The sequence below is a fragment of the Nymphaea colorata genome, chromosome 3, assembly GCF_008831285.2.
Source record: "Nymphaea colorata isolate Beijing-Zhang1983 chromosome 3, ASM883128v2, whole genome shotgun sequence".
NCBI lineage: Eukaryota > Viridiplantae > Streptophyta > Magnoliopsida > Nymphaeales > Nymphaeaceae > Nymphaea > Nymphaea colorata.
This window is the reverse complement of record NC_045140.1, coordinates 4313828-4336526: the sequence shown is the minus strand read 5'-3', so window position 1 is coordinate 4336526 and position 22699 is coordinate 4313828. Positions and strand designations below refer to the sequence as shown.

Genomic DNA, 22699 nt, shown 5'->3' with positions numbered 1-22699 from the left:
GAATTTGATAGAGTGGCCTCTTTTTCCGAAGACATATAACTGCTTGAACGTCTATGTGATTCAGGAATGCTGCAAAACTATCTTAGAGAACATTTTCTGTCCAATTTTCTTGTATGTCAGTGGGGATTTTCTGGTGGCTCATAATTATTCTTTAACTTTTGTTGTTCTGTCCCTCAAATCGCATATGCTATGAAGTTGGTAGCTATTGTTAAATGGAGTCTCTTACTTGGTTTGAAGGTCATTCAAGTTTGCTATCTATTGTAAAGGAGATGAGCAATGTTCAACTTAAGCTTCTGTTTGTAACACAGACTAGTTAGGTCAAACTAATTTGCTTGATCAAGTTCAGTTGCAGGGATAATAGCAACATGGAGTTGGTGTCTAAAGTCTCTAGACTGTACTTGTGTTCACTCATCGTTGCTCCATCTATGATCAGGGGTTGAGGAGCGCAGCTGAGTCGGCTTGAAGGTTATATTAATGTAGTCAAAAGCTGCAGCTAGGTGCTGGTTATTTCACCTGGCATTAAGTGCAAGCTTCGTGCCAGGATCACTTTTATCCTAGGCAACCTCCAATGTGATGGCAATGGTGGAGCCAGGATGGACAAATGGCCATTGTAACTTAAAAAATTCCAAAAGCTGCCCGCCTTGCATTTTTGAGAGGAGGTATAGTTACATGGGCAGCATTCAACGTCATCTTGAGGATGGTTTTTTATCCAGGAGGAGGTAATAATTTAATAAAGGATATGTTAAACAAGGAAGCTCAAGGTAGTTGTATGTTCCACTAAGAGAAAAATGGATACTGACAACACTCAAGACTCTGGATGCACACAGCAACCTAAGCTAGAATTGCTTCGAATCTGGCTGCTTCACCGGTATTCTTTCGGAATTGGGATATAACTGTTTGCCACTTTACCTAGAAAACTATTGGTGATTATTGTCACAGAATCGCTGAACTTGGTTTCTCCTCTTAGGGTTCCATGGCCAAATACACACTGAGATGCTAATATCGACCTGTAATTGCAGTAACCTACGAGGAAAGAGGTGCGCTCTTTGCGTTGCCCGTTGCTTATATAGTATTACTATGATCTATTTTGCCTTTGCTGCGGCCAATTCTTTTTTTGACTGAGAGGAGATCTATTGGCATAGTTGCCATCCGAAAGAAACAGGTAAGATACTGAAGCTTGATTGCAGGCTTCTCTTCTTGGTTCCTCTCATTTCAGGAAGGGTACTGGTGGTGGTCCTCTCTCGAGTAAACAGAGTTTATGGACCAACCACATGCTGATTGTACAGGATATTGTTGCAGCAATACATAATGACCTCAATGCGCAACCTTTCACCTAAATTGCAAAAGTAATTTCTGGACTTGGACCCCCAAATTTGAGGTGATTTCTTTCCTTAATTCCAACCATTCGTTTTTGGTCTTGTGATAGTGAGTCCGTGTTGCAAAGAAAGAAGAATGTCGTTCAATTCTATGATGTGGTACATGTTTTCCTAGGGTGACTTGTTGGTAGTGTTGTTCAACCCCAATCAGTCAGGAGGCTGGTGGTAGGGGAGTCTTAACTCTTAAGTTGGGATCTTGGTGTCTGCCTACTTCATTGATAGGGCGAAAGTTTGAAATCGATGTTTTCAAAAGTGGGATGAGTTTTTTGCCTATATGAATAATGTGGTGCAACACATTGCACTTTATTCATTATTTAGTTTTATTATTATTATTTCTTAGTTGTTTCATTTTTTGAAATTCTCTTGTATTTCATTTTTTTTCTAAAATGTATTTAATATTATTATTTATGTTTCACGTGCGGTTCCATGGATATCTGGACAGTCATACGTACATGAAGTTCATCATATTAGAGCATGGGCCATCATGGCTTTCGGGAGATTAGCCATTGGGCCACCGCTGCGGGCAGGTTTCTGCTTCTGGTCGTGTCTGAATAAGAGGACGTGGTTATTTGCTAGGAATTTAATGTTTGCACATGTAGCTGATATCATTAATGGGGTTTAAAGGGCGTGGATTTTCTTAGGTATTTTTCGGTAAAGTTGTAATAATCTAAAAAAAAATCCTAACAATTAGGGAAAAATAAAATAAGTTAAAACTAACAAGGAAACACAAATAGAATGGAAACGTCTACTCAATCAAAGCTCTTACCCAACCCATCCTTCTTTTAAGATATATAGAGTCAAAGCTCTTACCTCACCCATTGTTCTTTTAAGATATATGGCTGTTTAAGGTATTGATGACTTTCTTTTTACAATATAAGAGGTTGGATATTGGCCGCCTACCAGCCTCACTTCAATCCCCTTCACCTTTTATATGTCAATACATTTCATTTGTAATTAAGAGAGATGTAATTGGACTTGTTTCTTTCAATACCATATTGACTGTGGGCTTCCATTATTGAATTTGAAATTCTGATTCTATGCATTTCGGTTGGAGGCTATTCAACTTGAAGTAAAACTCGTCCCTCTATCAAACGAGTGACTTAAATAAATGCTCCAGCACGTTGGCTGTGGGACTTGGCGTATTCATCCAATTTGTCCGAGCAATCCAAGTATCGGCTGAACTGGCGGGGTTTTGTCTCTTTGTTTATGTGGGTAATTTAAACTTGGTCAGCCCCAGTAAATTGGGTGCTTTGGAAATATAAGGTTTGAAAGATGGGAGAGTTGGGATTTTGAAATTGCATCATATTTGTGGTGTTGATGGGAAGTGGCGTCTTCGAATGAGTTGGCTCAACGGTTAGGTGGAGTTGGTAGTCAGCTAGTTTTTGTTTCATATCTCTAGAGCGTCAACTCCCTGTGTTGTAAAAAGAGAAGGGCGGATGGAAAGGAAAGGAAAGCACCAACACATAAGTTAAAGTGGCCGGAGCAACATTCTGTGACACAAAAAACATGCTTTGTGTCTTTTGAAAACAAGAGACTAGGTTTCAGGTCTTTTTTAGCGAGAGGATGAAATACTCTAAATACTCACAAGATAATCAAAAGTGGGGGTTTCTTAACCATGTGATGGAGAGAATATGTCATAACAACTTAATGGCCCATTGGCTCAACAAGTTAAAAGAGGCCGACATTTTTTTTTTTCCTTTGTAACAGATGATCGAAGGCAGAATTGGTTTCCCAGGCACTGCTATGACGTATTCTTGTCAAATTCATATCTTATTAATGCAGGATGAAGATAAGCAGATCAAACAGGTCCGACTTCCCTTGTCCTCCATGTTGGGAAACAGTAAACAGAGAGAGAGATTAAGGAGGTTAAAGCTTCCCACGGGGTCTCTGCTGATTGTGGCATCCATTTTCTAACTCAGCAATCCTCTCATTTTTCTTCCGTATCAATTGCTCCATCTGGGCAGTCTGGACTCTAAGATCTTCAAATTGTGATTCTATGTTGGTAATCTGTGTCTCGATTGCTTCATCGCTCATACCAAAAATGCTCTGTATCATCCGTACCACCCGCCATGAGTTTACCAGAACCAGGAGGCCAGCACTCTCAGCCTTGAGAAAGATCTCCAGGCACAGAGCAAGAACGAGTGCAGTGATCTCCATGACGTAGCCCGCGTGCTTGAAGAAGCTCAGACCCAAGACCACCATCACCACTATATCTTTTACAATGAGTGTGATCAAGATGGCAATCCCTCCCCAGAACAGCCCGCCCTTCCTCCGCGGAACAGACGGGCATGATGAAATGCTGATCACTGTGAAAACCAGGTCGAGAAGGAGGAAGACCAGGACGATGGCATGAGCTGGAGTAGATTGAAGGAGGCTTGCTAGACCTGTCCTCCAAGAAGCTCCCTTGTCGCCTGCATCCCTTGTTTTGAACAGCCACTGGCAGGAAGAGCAAGAAGCTTCCCTGTCGTCTACTACTTCCTTTGTCTTGAATAAGGACTCCCACCATTGCCTTCTCTGCCAGTTCTTCTGCAAGTTTTCAACGGAAACTTCCACTATGTCGATTCTTCTTGGTGCCATTGTGGGGAGAGAGTGAGAGAGAGAGATGGACGCTTGGATACGGTGTTTATCCTTGGAAGGTAGGGAAGCTAAACTGGTTGGTAGTTTTGGGTGTCACCTCTTTGAAGGCTGGCAAACTTAAGCGACCCTTGTGGTCAGGGACACCTAGTTGTTCGTGATGGACGTTGCTTTAGGGTGAAACGTGGAGAGCCCACGTTAGAACAAAATATGTTGAAAGTGGAGAAGCCTCCCTCGTTTATCTCTAGTCCCAGGGTTCACTCAGTAGCGGAGCGATGTGTGGGCTGGTGTGGGTCATTGCCCGTCCTATGGCACAAACTCTGTCAATGTGTCATAGGAACCAAACCCACTAAGGTAAGTGCCCCTTTGATAAAATCTACTGGCTCCGCCACAGGGTTTAGTGCGCGTTTGGGAATATGGTTGGCAGCGTCACCACTGTTTAGAGTATAGAAGAATAGCACAAACCAAACTGATGTTCTTTTGTTTGCATGCAGCCAACTCAACTAGCTATACTATGTCTCTTGGGACTGCTAAAGTTGCTGTAATTTAGTAAAAGGCTTAAGTTTAGTTGTTTTTTTTTTGTTGGTTTAACTGCTTAAATATTCAAGTACTAGGCCATGGGAGTGCTAAATGAAGAAAACTCAAAACTAAAGTGCATTTTTCTTTTACTACTAAAATTGTGAGTTTGTTTTTATTAAAGTTCTAAATACTGCAACCAACGTGGCAGGGGATAAGCTTTACTTTTATTTCTGTTCACAGATATAGAAAAATAAGTCGCAGGAAACAGCCTAAAAATTAGGGAGTCATGGCTAAACTGTTTAGCTACCACAATTAGCAGACAGCCAGCACAAATCTTTTTTGATCATCCAATCACTTAGCATCACTAGGCACTTACCAATTCCTAAATTCCTCATGGGTAGAAATGTTAGTATATTCTATTTGAATTGGATATCTGACCAAACTATTCAGAAAAGAATGGATATGAAAAAAAAAAGTACCTGATTAAGGAATTAGATAAGATTAGGATTTAAGAAACGACGTCCGATCAGACTGGAATATACATAAATATCTGACCAGATTTGGGTATGGATTCGGATCAGATTTCTTTATGAACAAATATCCTATATCTTATGTTCTTACATTTTGCAAATTGGCTAAATTAGGTTCAATATTTGGATTTGTATTCAAATATGAATGTAAAAATAGGATTTGGATTGGATTCATATTCGAATTGTGAAATCAGACATTAGACTCGGATTTGGATATGTTTTTTCTTTTTTCTTATTCAAATCCAAATATGTGAGTATTGGAAAAAACAAGTATGGTCGGGTACATTCAATTCGAATCTTTAACCAATCCAAGGGATACCCAATTTCTTGTTAGAGTGAGGAGTCTGATCCCAACTTAATAGGCTTCCTAACTTCCATTAAAGTTTCTAAAGACCTTATTGTAATTTTGTCATTTTGTGGTGTTACCCTAATCTTCATGTTTAAGAGGGGCAGCTACCTTTCGTATTCTTGGTTCTGAGTTAGTGGAAAACCTTATACGGCCATGGACGCACGATAATTTTGGTCTCCAAACCATGTAAAAAACTCTCTGTTTTTCTTGAATCAATCCGCAAAGTCTACCTATAATAGAGCATTACGCAGCAAGCACTTTCTTAAATATATTCTTTAAATTTTATTTATTACCAATTCACTATTGACTCAGCTGGATTAATGAATCAGTCAATCCATAGTAGCGGCTTCATCGGTTCGATTTCAAAATTGCTTTTATCACCGTAAAGGAGAACGAACGAGGCATTTTCAAGTACATGCCATATCAAGAGAAGAACCAATTCAGCCAACAAAAGAGAATTTGCCTGACGGATCACTTACTAATGGACTTGACTTAACCAACCCACAGACAATTGTTCAGGAAGCTGTTAATTTATTTATTAAAATGACATATTTAAATCCCAAAAAATGATTAAGTTAGTATACAGTTTCTCTCAATTCAATCGATCATATTACAATATTAAATTATACAAAAAGGACACGTACAATTTTAAGAAGGTTTTCTCTTTTAAAGGTCTGAAGAGAGAGTGTGCGTGCGTGTTTGCATATATATATATATATATATATATATATATATATATATATATATATAGAGAGAGAGAGAGAGAGAGAGAGAGAGAGGGAGAAAGAGAGAGAAAGAGAGAGAGAGAAGGAAATCAAGTTTTGGAAATTTATAACATTGGTTACTGCATTTGTTCATCACTTTTCTCTATGTCAGATAACATTTAACAGGGAGAGAAAAAAGTAGTAGAGAAATTAATGTGTACAGAGACACACGCACCACAGACACATATATATCTTCAGAACCGCTGTTGTTTATGGGAGGGAAGGAAAGCGAGAAAAATAAGAAGGTAACATCGATACTAGCCATTTTTCTGTATCACCACACCATTGTGCTCAGTTCAGTTAATCAATTTTTTCTTCTGACAAAGAGAACGTGAAATCTGCATGTGTACTTCAAAATTACTAAAAACATAGTATCAATAGCATATGCTGATTGTGTCATAAAGTTCGACTGCTCGTGATAGGTAAGAGTGCCTTTAAGCCCATGAATTTGGATGATTTTGAAAGCACACACAATCACATGAGGCAGGTCCAACTCCTTACTCTCAACGGGGTTTTCATAATGATAATAGCCTTGGCTAATTAGGTTGTTAACCATGATTAGATTTAACGAACAGGATTTAATGCAGAAACCGATCCTATGGATGCAGCACTCAAAGCTTTTCTATTAAGCAGAAGAAACGGAGAGCTCATCAACGGTTTTACACAGAAAAATAGAAACAAAGGCATCCTTAAAAATCATGAATGAAACTTGAGATGATCATAAACGACTTTGTTCTCTAACATTATCGTCATCCAAAGACGCAATCAAATGGTTTATATTGTACGAAAAATGCACAAAGGACACCGAACCTCAGTCCAAATATACTCCACGCTGCAAGTCTTATGTACAATTGCATAAAAAGAAACAACAGTGAAGCTCAGTCCAAATATGCTGCAAGTCTTATGTACAATTGCATAGAAAGAGAGACTGAAATTCAGACCAACGTCACAATGAACAAAAAGTTCGAGTCATACACAACCTACGATTTTGCCTCCATATTTCATGAGAAAAAAGGGAGGAGGAGGCATAGCACCGGTGCTTGGAGAAGGTAAGCAGGGTCTGGCACGCTTAAGGCTGATGCACCGCAGGCACGCTTTCCGTTCCCGTGGCCAGCGCGTCTTGGGGAGGCTCGGCCTCGGTGACCTTGGCAGCGGGCGTCTGAGAGAGCGTCTCGACCTTGCTTAGCCTACTGGCTCCCCTACGGATGCCCTTCGTGCTCGCCGGAGGCATGCACCTCCTGGCGACCTTGTCCCTCTTGAGCGACCTCAGCGGGACGACGCAGACCGCCTGCACACCAGACGAGGGAACTGACGGCTTCTGGCTCTGCTGGATACGGTGCAAGCGGCATTTGAAGGAGCCAGGGTGGGACGTAGGCGCACAGATGCATGCTTGCTTTGCGGCTCCGCCCCATGAAGAGGACGACGGCCTGGGAAGGGGCGGCGCTGCTGCCTTCACTTGCTTCATGAGTTCCGCGTAAGAGATTGCCCGCTGCTTCTGCCGCTCCATAGTCATTGGGATAGCCATCTTCGACAACGGAGACCTGAAAGTTTTTTTTTCCAAAATCCTTGAGAAAAGGTCTCTCTCTCTCTCTCTCTCTCTCTGCGTAAGCTCTTCAAGTTGAGGTTACAAATCTCGAATAAAGTCTCCAGAGGAATCGAACGTTCAGATTCTTAATGTAAACCAAAAGAAAAGAGGAGCGTGAAGAACCAGAACTAATAGAGCTAGAGTAAAGAATGAGGAAAAATCGTGATGATTTCTAATGTTCTGTTCTATCAGATAAGGAAGAAAATCCCAAGCAGAATCTTCACGGAATCCTCTCCGCAATAATAGGAGGGAGATCAAGAGATAGTAAGACCGACGCGTAAAAAACGGATAGAGAGAAATAGGACACCGACGAAGAACGATAGATGGGTACTAACCCAATTGCTTTCGAAGTTGTCCTTCCCACTTCTTCGCGCACTCTACACACTACGGTCGTCAAGAGCATGCGTATGAGATCATCCGGTGAACAGACTGGATTACAAAACACGACCGTGGATTCCGCTTCCTACAGAGTCTCAACAAAGGAAGAACAGAAAGGAAGAACCACAAGCAACTACAACAAGGGAAAAGAAACATCATTCCACATCTATGCCGACCTTTCATGGAGAACACGCAAAACAAACCCCAGGAAACCCTCACTCTCTCCAGTCCTCACACTAAGTAAGCCAAGAAATTAATCGTGTCAAGCAGAAATTCCTAAACGAGCGAAAGAAGCAAAAAGATCGATCATCCTCTTGAAGCAAAATAAGAAATTCGAATCATGAAAGAAAGTATTCCATGATGAAAATTAATACCATTAAAAACCTAAGCCCTCAAGCCACATACCTAAACAAGAATAAGGGAAAACACGAAAAAGATAGGATGAGAAAAAGCTCTCGAACTTGCGATCTGCGATCCTCGGAGACTCTTGACGGTAAGAGAAATTCAATTCGCGACTCGATCAAGAAAAACGGATACAAAAACCAGGACAGCGCAGCAGCAAGCGCTAGAAATCCCAAAAAATCTTCAGAAAACTCCAGAACGCCAAAATACGAGAGAAATTCGATGCGTTACCAGAAGAAAAAGGAGCGGTCCGTCGAGCTTCGCCGAATCTCGAATTCCTTCCCCATAGTAACGGTACCGGAAACCCCAAACAATATCGACCGGAAGATGCCGGAGACGGCGACGCTTTTCGGATCTCCGACACAGGGAACTGAGCGGAAGCGTCACCCGACGAGCGGCATTCTTTCGAAAAAATTCTTTTCCTCTGCGGTTTCGGTTATCGAACTTGAGATCAATTCGCTTCCCCTTCCCATGCACAAGCTTAAAACCGACGGGCCGATGCGATTCTGTTCCGCTACCGAGTCGCTGACACATGCAACGCAGAAGGACGACACGTGGACCGAAGGCCTCATGCAGTTATGACGGTCATTCATTCTTGAGATTAAGAAACGATGGACGGTCAGGATGGTAGGAAGAGATACGGTACTGGCGTGGTTGTACAACCCTACAACCATCCGTCCATTCAGTCTTGCCGGAATACTCCCCGCCGGAATCATAAGGTTTTTGAAAATCTCACGACTTTTTTGATAAAATAAATTCTCAAGAGATTTTATAATTTCGGTAAAAATGAATATCTCCCGATTGTCCAGTGAATTTGTACATTTTTTTTGGATTTTCACTTTTTTATTAGCTTCTCATTTATTTTATTTTTATCTAATTTTCACATTTTTTATTTTTAAAAAATTTGTCAAGATTTTCCCAAACTTTTCTTAAAAAACAACTTGTCAAAAATAACTTTAAAAAACATTATCTATATTTTTCCAAAAAACGATATTTATGACAATTCTCCTCCCTTTGATCTTACATGATACCTTTTCCAATTCAAAAAGTGAAATGGGGGCTTAAGGTACAACTTAAAATCCTCAGTGTGATAAATTATGGATTTCATTGTGAAAATTTTAACAAAGCTTGCCAAATCTAAAATCTGATGTAATCAATTAATACTCCCTTAATGACTCAATCTTAATATGTAAAGGCTTTCGCATGTTAGGGCCTCGAGCAATGTCTCATATTCATGAGAGGTCTAGAGAGAGCTTAATTTTCATAGTTGGCGGCACACAATTTGGCAGTCATTAGCTGAATTAATAACAGTATGCTCTTCAACTTTAAGAAAAGAATGGCATTCTGGCAGTCACATACTTAGTTGGGCTGATTTGATGAGTTCACAAGTATAAAAAATTATACGTTGATTCATTTTAGTCGTTTAATTTGCTTACATACTAATATTATGATTCATGTTTACCTATATTTAAATGAAATGTTAATTTAATTATCAACAAAAAAATTAGTTAAGTTGACAAATTTTCCATTAAATATTGAAAAGTTATGACTACGCATATTTCTTATTCAAGTACTTTAAACAGCAGTTAACTGTGATTTATTATTCACTAGCTTGCAGTTGACATTGACGCAAATAAGCTTCCAGGTGTTTTCAATTGTGCTTTTAGTCATATGGAAACGTTAAATATGTTTTTATTTATTGCCTATTCTTCAGGTGCATTATAGAATATTATTTTCGAGAAAATGTTCACCATGCATTGCAAAAAAATTCAACATTAATGTAAACATCTAGTTAATTGCTGTCAAATTCATGCACTCTTATTAATTAGCACAAAAATCGAAAGACGAAACCAACTGATGTAATGATCTTCTCAAAAGGATACTTACTTGAAAGATAAAAGATAAGATCAGATCTAGGCAACATGGCACACGGTTATAAGTAACTAAATACACGATATGAACAGCAACGCTCAAAGAAAGAAACTTATTGATTTAGAAATCAAACAACCACTTATTTTAATTAGCAATATAGAGGAATACATCACATGCGAACAAGGCACCAAAGTGCACATTATTTAATTACTAAGCTCACTGAGTCCATTAGAGAGCAGACTGACCCTGCAGATCCATGAACTTCAACACAAAGGAAAGAGGCAAGCTCTCTGTTTTATTCAAGCCCTATTATTAGGTAGTTGTAGTCATATATAGCAGTAGATATTCAAGATCATGGTGCTAATTAGTGCACGCAACCTACAGACGATCAATCAACACCAGATCATGACACTCTTCCAAGGGAAATGGCTGCTGCACTTTCTGTCTCCTTGCGAAGGTAGTCGGTAGGGACTACCACCACAATCTGGGACTTCGAACAGAGTGGCCGGCCTTCCATGGAAATGTTCATACTCATATGATACTATGCTGTGGTGGATGTGGTGGCGGTAGTTGCCCCCGATGTTGTGGCAACCACAGCGGCGGTATGTCTCAGAAGGTCCGTCGAAGCATTGGCGTCCCCAGTACACCGTCAGGAGGCTGCCGGAATTTGCATTTGCGGAGGAAGAGAGGTCGGTTGTGATGATCATGAGGACCAGGAAGGCGGCGACTAAGGGAAGAGGTCTGGCCATGGCGGTTGGGAGATCAGTGGGTGGTAAGAAATTATGGGGAGTCGTAATTGCTGCAATGCTTGGCAGGTCGAACCCAACTATTTATAGAATTAAAGATGGCCAGCACAACCTGTTTCGTTGTAGCTTGGGATGTTGGGGAGCATTTAGAATGATTCCAAACCATGGTATCATATTTAATTTGGGCGTTGTTTTCATCAGCCATTGACCAGAAAAATCGCAGTCGATATCACCAGGTTGATTGAATCCGAAACCATGGTTCTATATCAAGGTGCAAATGTATCATCAAGTACTAAATATAATTTCATAAGTTCATGTTTTCGTTCGAACAATAGATTTTATCCAATTACTGAAAGGATCTTCCACGATTAAACAAGTTATATATCAAGGCAAGTATTGATGTGAAATACATAGCAGTTAGTGTCGGCATGGATACATCAATATCTCATAGGCAGGAAGAGTAGTGTGAAACCTTTTTGTTTATACTGCAACATTCTCTCCCAGATTTTGCACAACCAAGGGATTGCACGGTATTTATTATAAGAGGTAGACTTTGTTATATTTTCTGAATGATGAAAATCAGTATATATTAGTATATATTGGGCCCATCGAATTAATGCAGACTCTGTTTTATTTACTGACATCGTCAATTGAAAAGTTCAGATGGTGCCATCTATTGATTAAGTTCATAGAAAACCCAGCGATCTTACACCGAAATATATTAAATATGTGAGGCCATGACACGGTAAGTTCAACGGAATGAGATAAAATATTAATTTTAGTAATACATTTACCACAATTATGTAATATATATATATATAGCACACTGAAAATTTGTATCATTAATATGTATTTCTGGTATAATGTGCATTCTTAGATCATCATACGTATAGACGACCGAGTTAAACCCACCTCTGACTTGGTTATAACGTGGATGACTGGTTTCATCATTCCGAGTTTTGACAATTTTTGGTTTTCCTAATTTTTTGACCAGGTTGAGGTCCCAGTCACAGGGTCAACTCAGGTCCCACACACAAGGGTAGATCTGAGATTTTTTTTTTCAAATAAACTTCAAAAAATTTCAAGCTTACTTTTAAATTTTTATTAAAAATAACATATGTTTAAAATTTTTAGAGTGGCCAGACTAATTTTTTTCAAAATATAAGCTAGCAAATTTTATTTTACCTTACCAGCTGCACCTCATTAAGTCACAAACCATTTTGATCCCTAGAGACCAAAAATCGGGAAGACCACCTTAGAGATAGAGAGGCCGTTGATTAAAAAACCATTCAGAGACAGGTGGAGTTATTGTGTCATTGAAGTTTCACTTATGTCCAAAGCTGGCGCTGGTATAAATGAAAAAGGTTTAACGTTTACCAATATACCGATACATGACATTCTCTGCATCGTTAAAATGTATCTCCATTGAAACATTACCCATGCCGGCATCTGGCGTCGATAAAACTATAATTTAATCGACAAGTTGACTACTTTTCACCAACGCACTTCCGATGTCAGTAATGTTTATTGCAACAACAATACTGATGTTTTTAAGTAATGCCTTTACGGACATGTCTAATGCGTCGATGAAAGCTTCACCAACTTATTATCTCTTCCCAAACCCTTCAGCTCATTCCTTCTTCTTCCCTCATTTCATTTCTCTTTCCTTTTCATTCCACTGGCGACTTTTTGTTGATTTTTTGGCGAGCACTTTTTCTTCGTCCTGTTTTCAGACTTTTTAAAGCTTGAAAAGGTTGGTTCCTCAATCTCCTGTCCCATTTTTTCTAATTCTATATAGTTTGAAGTAATAAAATACTTGTATGGTATATATCCAATTTTTTTGCGAGATCTCACTATTTTCTAGTAGCATTAGGTTGTAAAACTTTGTAAGCATGCTTGTTGACCTTAGTACCTTCAATTTGATATATTAATTATATAAAATATCCACACAATAACTAAACCTTTAATTTTTTTCTAATTTTTGTCATCGTCAGATTTCAGCTCATTGTGGCCGGATTTTGTCGTCAAATTTAGACCATGTCTGATTCAAGTACACATAAACTTTTTTGTAGAATATTAGTTTGATTGGTTGTTGTTTTAATGCTTTTTGGGATGTTTGACATTGGGCAAACGTTAGTTAAAGTTTTACCAACGTTTAGGAGGTTTGCTGGTATAAAATGTTACTGACCTCTAGGCCTATTGTCAATATAGTTTTTACCAACCGTCTTTAAGACATCACAATAAATAATTATTACCAACACGGTCAGACGTCACTAATAGCCAATATTTACCTACGTGTAAACTGAGCCAGTGATATCCTACACCAACGCGCCAGTCCAGTGTATCGGTAATGATTTTTACTAACACACACTTCACCAATTATATCAGCAAACATCGGTAATAGAATTACTGACACACATGTCTTTGTTTCACATACATTTGTTGGTCATTGGTAATGCCTAGGTTTTCTGTAATGAAGCTAGCACACTACCTCTCCATGACCGACTGTGCTTAAAGGAAATATTTTGGCCTTTTGAACATAACTGCTAAAAGAAACCGAATATCTCCACAATCGCCAAGTTCACATTTTTTCTGTAGTGACTGAATGTATGTTATGTGAAAAGAGTTGTTGCATCAAAATATGCAGTTATGAAACATAAGCCCTAAAAGTTTGTGTGATTAACATGGAAATGTAACAGTAACATCTATTCTAAGCATACATACTTGCCATGACAAGCATAATCATAATCAACCAATATTCAATTTATCCGCCTAAGTATATAGAGAGTCATTAGAACCAAAATCTACTATAACATCTCACATAATAATTATTAAACCAATAAGCTCCACAATTAAAGAATACACATTAAACCGGATTTGTTAAAAATCTGTAGATAATTCATTATGGCATCAGTTACACTAATTATAAACTAAATCTATTCGCCACAAAGAATATGCAAATTTCTTATTCAACTGGAAATACGTTCCAAACCCTTACAATATGAAAGGGAATTTCAAAATTGACCCACTTATTGACAAGAATTTTAAACACCTCACTTCTCTTTTCTTAAGCTTCTTAATACATGACGGCCCTCAAACACGACGGGTAACACACACACACACACACTCTCTCTCTCTCTCTCTCTCACTTCCCTAAGCACCTAAAGTAGATCTTTCGTTGATTTTTTGGCAAGCACTTTCTCTTCATTCTGTTTTCGGACTTTTTGAAGCTTGAAAAGGTCGGTTCCTCAATGTCCTGTCTCATTTTTTTTAATTCTATATAGTTTAAAGTTATAAAATACTTGTATGGAATATATCCTTTTTTTTGCCAGATCTCACCATTTTCTAGTAGCATTACGCTGTAAAACTTTGTAAGCATCTTTGTTGACCTTATATATTAATTGCATAAAATGTCCACACAATCACAAAACGCTTAATTTTTCCCTAATTTTTGTTACTGCTGGATTGCAGCTCAATGTGGCCAGATTGCGGCATCAAATTTGGACCATGTATGTTTCAAATAGACATATATTTATTTGAATGTTTTTTTGTTGTCATTTGAATGTTTTTTGGGATGTTTGACGTTGGCCAGACGTCAGTTAAAGTTTTACTAACGTTCAGATGGTTTGTCGGTAATGCCTAAGTTTTTTTTGTAGTGAATCTAGCAAACGTCTTTTCCATGACTGTTTTCCATGACTGACTGTGCTAAAAAGAAATATTTTGGCCTTTTGAACTCAACCACTTAAAGAAACTGAATATCTCCACAATCGCTAAGTTCACATTTTTTCTGTAGTGACGTGAATGTTCTGCGACAGTCATGAAACTTAAGCCCTAAAAGTTTGTGTTCGTTAACATGGAAATGTAACAGTAACAACTATTCTAAGCATAAGTACTTGCCATAACAAGCATAATCATAATCAACCAATGTTCAATTCAACCACCCAAGTATATAGAGAGTCATTAGTACCAAAATCTACTATAACACCACACATAATAATTATTAAACCAATAAGTTCTACAAATAAGAATATACATTAAACCAAATATATTAAAAATCTGTAGATAATATATTATGGCATCAATTACACTAATTATAAACTAAATCTGTTCGCCACAAAGAATATGCAAATTTCCTATTCAACTGGTAATACGGTCCCTAAGCACCAAAAGTAGCTTTTAACGGAAGAAAGAAATGGCATTCCCTCATACCATGGCAATAACCCTGAAAGTGACGACCGTTCCAAACCCTTAAATTATTAAAGGGAATTTCAAAAACGTCTCACATATAGATAAGAATTTTAAACACCTCACTTCTCTTTTCTTAAGCTTCTTAATACACGACGGCCCTCAAACACGACAGGTAACACACACACACACACGAACACACACACACGCTCTCACTCACTCACTCACTCTGTAACACTTTTCGTTTTTGGGCAGATCCATCTGGATCGGGTCCAGACCTGGACCCGATCACCACTCGCAAGAGGAAGCCCGACACCGCCTTCTTCTCCCTCGTCTTTCCTTCTTCTCCCTCATTTCCCCTCTTCGTCTCTCCCTTGGCTACTACCGCAACACAGAAAAGAAGAAGGCAGAGGTTTGAGCAGCGGCGACGGTGGCGGCGCTTTGGTAAACTCTCTCTCTCTCTTGCTATTTTCCTCCTCCGCCACTCTCATTTTCTCTTGTCCTCTGCCCGCACTTTTTTTTTACTCCTTCTCTTTCTCGCCACTCTCTTTCCCCTTTTCCGCCAACCCTCTCTCGCACGGTCCCTCTCCTCTACTACCCTCTCGTCTCCTTCTCCCTTCTCACTCACTCTCACCGTCACTGCCCGTTTTCCCCTTTTGTCTGAACCCTCTCCCTCAATCTCCCCTCTATCGGCAGCCCTTCAATCGTGCCCTCTCCCTCTGCACACTCTTCCTTTTCCCGCCAGTTTTTCTTGTTGTTTGTGATTATTTTGGGGCTGTTGGTTTGGATTTCACTTGGGAACACATCATTTTCCCCTCATACCAGTGAAGTGAAAGCATTGGTGGTGGAGGCAGCGATCAATCGTTGACGTTGGAGCTCAATCAAACTCTTGAAGTGGCTGCCGGGAGCACTACGACAGTTTGAATTCTAAGATTGGGGTGAGAAAGGCCTAATCGAGCTTAGATTGTTGTAAATTTTTTGTTGGAATACGTATAATTATTGTTTGAGCATGCTAAAATTAAAAATTGATGATTTAGAAGACATGCTAGAGATGTCGTTATTTTGGGGAAATTTATACCCGTTTTGAGATGGACGAGGATCTATGGGTATAAGTGTTTTTCTAGCATGATGTGTTGATTTTTTAAGCAATAGGGAAGCATGGTAGAGATTGTGATGTTGTGGTGAAGGTTTAGAACCGTTTTAGTAAGCTTGACAAATAGGCTTCTATTGATGTACATATGGGTTGTATGTTGAAAATCTTAATTGCGGGGACGACGCCTCAACTAAAAAAAACTAATGAGAAATGTGTTAGTGATGGATTGATTGGAGCATTGAGTTTTGACGTTTGGTGACAACGTCAAGAAGTTGGGAGGAGGCCTATTGGAGGGTTTATAGGTTGACACTACCCGTTGACACCCTCTTGAGGCGATGACATGCCTCACTAGTTACATTTTCTACTTGTATATATTGTAAGCGAAACAAGTAGAGAACTTACCATTTGATTATGTTTAGAGATACACTGGGCACGTCAAGTAGGCCTTGAACAATGTGGGTTGTAGTTCGAGGTGTTTAGTGGACGCGCGACAAGTATGACGGCATTCTAGGCAAATCTCTGCCTGGGGCCAATTTGTGAACGTGTGTTCCAGGATCGTTGGATCCTCGGAATGTGATGTGATTGAATGACTGTAATTAAGGGTGGGCATCGGGCAGGGCCGGGCCCGATTGCCCGGGTCTCGACTCGGGCCCGGCCCGTTTATAAAATAATTTTTTAAATATAAAATATATTTATTAATAATAAATATATAATATTAAAACAAAAAAAATTAAAAAATATATATATTTTAAACATAAACGGGCCGACCCGGGCCGGCCTATCGAGCCCGAAAAATCTTGGCCCAGGCCCGGGACCAACCGGGCCGAGCCAGGGCCCACCGGCAGTTCGGCCCGATGCTCACCCTTAACTGTAATGTGTTTGAATGAATGTATGCATAAAATTGAATGTATGTGATTAGTTTTGTTTTTTGTTAAATGACTACGCAATTGTATGTGCATGCTAGAATTGATAACTACATAGGACAGATGAGGTGGGGTATTGAGTCGAGTGTCTCTTCGACCCCAAACGTGTATTAGAAAGCATCCTAGAATGATAATTGCCTACGACAGCTATGAGCCAATCACGGATCGAGACTACTCTTCGTGGTTTGACTAAGTTTTAAAAGATGTGACAGACGGGTGTGATTGTGAATGTTGTGATTTGTTGCATATGCATTGCCATGGGCAATTATGCAATTGAATGAATTGAAGGGTAGTTGTACATGTTTTGTTATGACAGTTAGCTAAGACTGTTAATGTTTTGTGTAGCCATTGTGTGGAGGCAATTGGAGGTGTGGGTGCACTTGTAAAGTAAACCAACCTAATGAGCTAGCCAGTCATATTGTGAATGATTTGTCTTGTGACAAGTTTTGTTTTGGAAAGCTATTAGAAACTAATTTTGAAAATTGTTGCACATTTGCATGTGTATGCTAGAATTGATAACTGTTTAGGACTGATAAGGTGGGGTATCGAGTCGAGTTTCTCATCGACCCCGATTGTGCATTAGAGAGCATCATAGAATGATAATTGTATAGGACAGCTACGAGCCATCACAGATCGAGACTACTCTCCTGGATTTGGCTAAGTTTTGAAAGATATAAATGATGTGTTTGATAAGATGTGAGTGTTTATGATTGTGAAGGTTGTGATTTGTTGCATGTACATTGCCGCAGGCAATGATGCAAATGAATGAATTTGAGGGTAGTTGTACCCATATTGTTATGACGGCTAGCTAAGTCTGTTAATGTTATGTGTGGCTCTCGTGTGGAGGCAATTGGAGGTGTGGGTGTACTCGTGAAGTGTACCAACCTCATGAGATAGCCAGTCATTTTGTGATTGTAATGATAATAATGAAAGAATAAGAGTTGAGAGGCCAGTGGGATGTGGATATGTGTTTGGAAGTTGTCCCGCCTTCGCCACTGGTCTCGCTTGTTCGGAGCACAGGCGGTGCAAGGCCCTAGGGTACTGTTGTGTGATGTGCTTGGAGTGTTGGGCTCCTGCCTTCCCAACCTGGTTGTCCTAGGGAAGGTTGAGTATCTTTCATTGGAATTTACACATTCATGGATGAGTGTTATACCGCTGCAGCGAATGAATGAATTCATACTGTTATGGGCCACCACGGGGTTGTCTCTCGGCTATGGGCTGCCCATGGTGTGCACGTGTTTGTGTTTGCACCCACAGGAACTGTCAATTTACTAAAGCTAATAAAAATGAAAGTATATGATTGAAGTGTATGTGATTGATGTGCATGTGAATCGAAATGGTGTTATCTTGGCCATTGAGTGGCCTTTACATGTCATAGTCTATGTGAGAGGCCTTCTTGGCAAATGATGTAACTATGCCCTGACACGACATGATGGTGATTTGTTTTATGATTGTATATTCTCATATTTGAGCCCTACCTAAGAGGGCTTGGGATTTTCCTGGCTTGTTGTCATTCTGCGAAGGCTAAGCCTTTAGTTGTTTTTTTTTTCAAGTTTTGGCGGACCCAGGGCAACAGGTTGATCAGATGGCTTCACTCACATCCTGTTAGGGAGGTTTTGGGTCTTTGGTAGTGCCAGCTCGTCATGGTTTGGTCTCTTTGATGTCTTATTTTTTGTTAGACATCAAAGTTGTGGTTTGGAGCATTTTTGTCATACACATAGATGTGATTTTGTATAAATTGAAATTGTTATGTAAATAAAAGTTTGCCCTATTGTTTCGAATAACATAGCTCCCTACTTTTTGAATTCTTGTGTAGTCACACCTCAATGCTTTATGTTTAAAAAAAAAGATTTGTTTGAGGGTCAAAAGGTTGGGATGTGACACACACTCTCTCTCACACACACACTTCCCTCATTCCTTCCCCAGCATTTTGCGCAACTGCACACCCAAGTAGACGTATCCTGCCACCACGACTGTGTGGTCAAGGTAAGTGTCACAATCCTAACTAGACTATCATGGCATCATGGTCATTGTAAGTTAACGTTTCCTTTAAGCTGAATTATAAGTTGTTCCAAGAAGTGGGTTGTTCCACATTAGTAGCGAGAATTCCTGTAAGTGGTTCTGCCACGATTCTTTGTTTATGGCTTCCACTTCTTCTAGAGGAGTATAATGCTCATCGTTTTGATTGGAATTGATATTTTTTATTCCAACTCTTCCCTCAAGTCTCCGTCTCCTTTCTTCCTCAAGTTATTCTCATTCTAAGGCCAGACTCTTACAAGTGGCATCAGAGCCAGCACGATGACTACATGCTCCACCAAGGCCATAGACAACAAGGCACTCGATGAACAAGTCCAAAGGCTAGAGTCATCCATGGTCGACTTCCGCAACAAATTCAACCAACGCCTTCAAGAATCTGGCAGCGAATGGATCGATATTTTCAATGCGTTGACTGGAGGTTGAACAAATTACATGAAGCAATCGCTTCCCGTCCTATGGTTGGGAAAGACCCCGATAATAGAGGGCTATTTGTTTCACCGCCTAATAGCCTCACCACAACAACAACAACGTCTTCCATCACAGCGGCATTGTCAACTTCAACCACCCCGGTACCAACAACCATCACACCTACGGTCCGATGTTTTCGGTAAAATCACGTTAGGTCTCAACTTTTCGAAATTCACTTCTAATCCTCGTTATTGGATTCGGAAGTGTGAGCAATACTTTGACATTAATGACATAGAAGAACCGTGCAAGGTGAACTTGGCTCGATTCCACCTCAACGAAGAAGGAGACACATGGCTCTACAATGAACTACTCCAACACCATGACCTCACCTGGGCTCAATTCTTGGATTGTTTGTGCGAGCAATTTGGATATCAAGATTCTGATAGTGTGATTACATAATTCAACCACCTAACACAGACAGAACCTGTCGTTGATTACATTAAGCGATTCGAGGAACTCAAGGGGAACATATTACATGAAAACGTTACCCTCTTAGATAAGTACTTCATTTCTCGTTTTGTTGGTGGACTAACCGACTCACTTCAGTCCCTCGTCAGAGCTCAGGCACCAGTAACGATTAGGGAGGCCATGGCAAAGGCCAAATTTCACGAAGGCGCTTTAAAGTCAATTGCCAAGAACCAGAATTACGTAGCTCACTACAGGCCCAATGCAATTCTGGAGGAGCGAAACCCCCACGATAACCACATTCAGTCAAGAAAGACCCCACGTGATACCGATGCGGCACCCCGTGGTTTTGTTGACACTCTTGCAATCCCCGTTCAACCAGTGAAGCTCATATCTTTGACGAAGTAAGGTCCAACGATAGAGATGTCCTGGAAGACAACCCGGCCCCAAACAATGATGAGCAGCTTGTGGAACTCTCAATGCACGTAATTAATGGTAGTACCAGTAGCGGAACCTTGAAATTGAGAGGACACATCTGCCACAAGACAGCCTTAATTTTGTTAGATACCGGAAGTACCACAACTTTTATTAATTCCAAGTTGGTTGATGATCTTCAATTGGATGTCTTGGACTGTCCAGAGATGACCATTGCCCTAGCCAATGGAACCAAAGTTGTTTGTTTCAAAACCTACCCTAAATGCGCTGGGAGATGTGTGGGAGTTACTTCCGACCTGATATTCACACTCTCGATCTTGATACTTACGACATTGTCCTTGGCACTGACTGGATGCAAGAAGTGAACCCGATAACCTTCAATTTTGTACAATCTCAGGCAACCATTAAGAAGAAGGGAAAGGAGATAGTTCTTACAGGCCATCGTGGTGACTCCAAACAATTGGAGGAGCTGATTGTCCTCCCAAAAGCATTAACGACCAGCATGTAGAGCAAGTGGCTTGGGTATTCAAAGTGGAAGAAAGAAGCAAACTTGCGCAACTTAAAAGGCGAATTCAATTGAATTTGATGCCTGCAAAGGGTCAGACTTCCCAATTGACTTCCGTAAAAGGTTGCATCTCTTGCTCTGTTCCTTTGCCGACGTGCTTGAAAAGCCCAACAAGCTCCCCCCTCAGCGTTCCCATGACCATGGGATAACGCTAGTTTCAGAGACATCACCAGTAGCAGTGCACCCTTATCACTACCCGTACCACCAAGAAAAGGTAATAGAGGTTCAAGTGCAACAGCTCCTCAGTGCGGGTTTATCCGTCACAGCCCTAGTCCATTCGCCTCACTTGTTTTGCTCGTTAAAAAGAAGGATGGAAGCTGGCAAATGTGTGTGGATTACCGGCAACTCGACTGTCGGATGATCAAAGATAGATATCTGATTCCCATCATCGACGACCTTCTTGATGAACTACATGGTGCAAGGGTGTTTTCCAAACTCGACTTATGGGTTGGGTACCATCAAATTCTTATGAAGGAGGAGGACATTCCTAAGATGGCATTCCGGACACCAAGGCCATTATGAGTTCCGGGTCCTACCTTTCGGTCTCACTAATGACCCTGCTATCTTTCAATCATTAATGAATCAAGTCTTGGTCTTATTTTTACATCAATTTGTTCTGGTCTTTTTTACGAAATATTGATCTACAACAAAGAATTGGCCTTGCACATCGAGCATCTTTCGATGGTGTTGGAGTTACTACGCCATGAACAGTTGTATCTCAAGTTATCCAAATGCAAATTTGGCATGACTCGAATAGACTATCTTAGCCAAGTCATATCGGGCGACGGAGTCAGTACCAACCCAAAGAAAGTCGAGGCAATGATCAGCTGGCGTACACCCAAAACAGTAAGAGAATTGCGAGGCTTTCTCGGCTTAGGCCCAGAATCTCATGAAGGTTCAAGCCAACAAACGACAAAGTGAGAGAGAGTTCTCATTAGGAGATTGGGTGTTCTTGAAGCTCCAGCCTTAGAGGCAAAGCTCAGTGGCAGTCCATTCCAACATCAAGCTTGCGGCCAAGTATTATGGGTCTTTCCTTGTCCTAGCTCAAGTAGGATCGATGGCTTACAAAATTGCATTACCTCCTTCCTGCTCAATCTACCCAGTTTTTCATGTGTCGCTACTTAAGCATTGGGTTGGAGAAGGGCAGGTAACAATCACTACACCACCTATCACTGACAAGGTTGGTTTAATTTGGTCGGAGCCAAAGGCGATATTGGATCGTCGTTTGGTGAAGTGAAGCGTAACAATGTGGTGGTCAAGTGGGCCAATATACATGATGATGAGGCAACATGGGAGGATTACAATGCAATTAAGGCTCAATTCCCAATCATATAAGAGTTTAATCAAACTGATCCTAACTGGACATGTCTATTGTGGCATCATGGTCATAGTTACTTAACGTTTCCTTTAAGCTGAATTATAGGTTGTTCCAAGAAGTGGCTTGGTCCACATTAGTAGCGAGAATTCTTGTAAGTGGTTCTGCCACTATTCCG

General features: G+C 40.2%; 2 protein-coding genes across 2 annotated transcripts; both read right to left on the bottom strand.

The window, feature by feature from the left end:
- Positions 1-2451: 2451 nt before the first annotated feature.
- LOC116251581 (uncharacterized) lies at positions 2452-4463 on the bottom strand. Its single transcript, XM_031625930.1, has one exon. It carries the CDS (start codon positions 3951-3953, stop codon positions 3243-3245), a length of 711 nt encoding a protein of 236 aa, XP_031481790.1. The 5' UTR covers positions 3954-4463; the 3' UTR covers positions 2452-3242.
- A 2529-nt stretch (positions 4464-6992) lies between these two features.
- LOC116251377 (uncharacterized) lies at positions 6993-8907 on the bottom strand. Its single transcript, XM_031625601.2, has 2 exons — positions 8709-8907; positions 6993-7653 (listed from the first exon to the last, which is right to left on the bottom strand). Exons 1-2 carry the CDS (start codon positions 8762-8764, stop codon positions 7182-7184), a joined length of 528 nt encoding a protein of 175 aa, XP_031481461.1. The 5' UTR covers positions 8765-8907; the 3' UTR covers positions 6993-7181.
- Between the last annotated feature and the right edge of the window lie 13792 nt (positions 8908-22699).

Coding starts and splice junctions, on each gene's coding strand:
- LOC116251581 (XM_031625930.1), bottom strand. CDS start 3,953: ATGGCACCAAGAAGAATCGACATAGTGGAAGTTTCCGTTGAAAACTTG.
- LOC116251377 (XM_031625601.2), bottom strand. CDS start 8,764: ATGGGGAAGGAATTCGAGATTCGGCGAAGCTCGACGGACCGCTCCTTT. Junction 7,654..8,708: donor GACCGCTCCTTTTTCTTCTG/GTAACGCATCGA, acceptor AAAAACTTTCAG/GTCTCCGTTGTCGAAGATGG.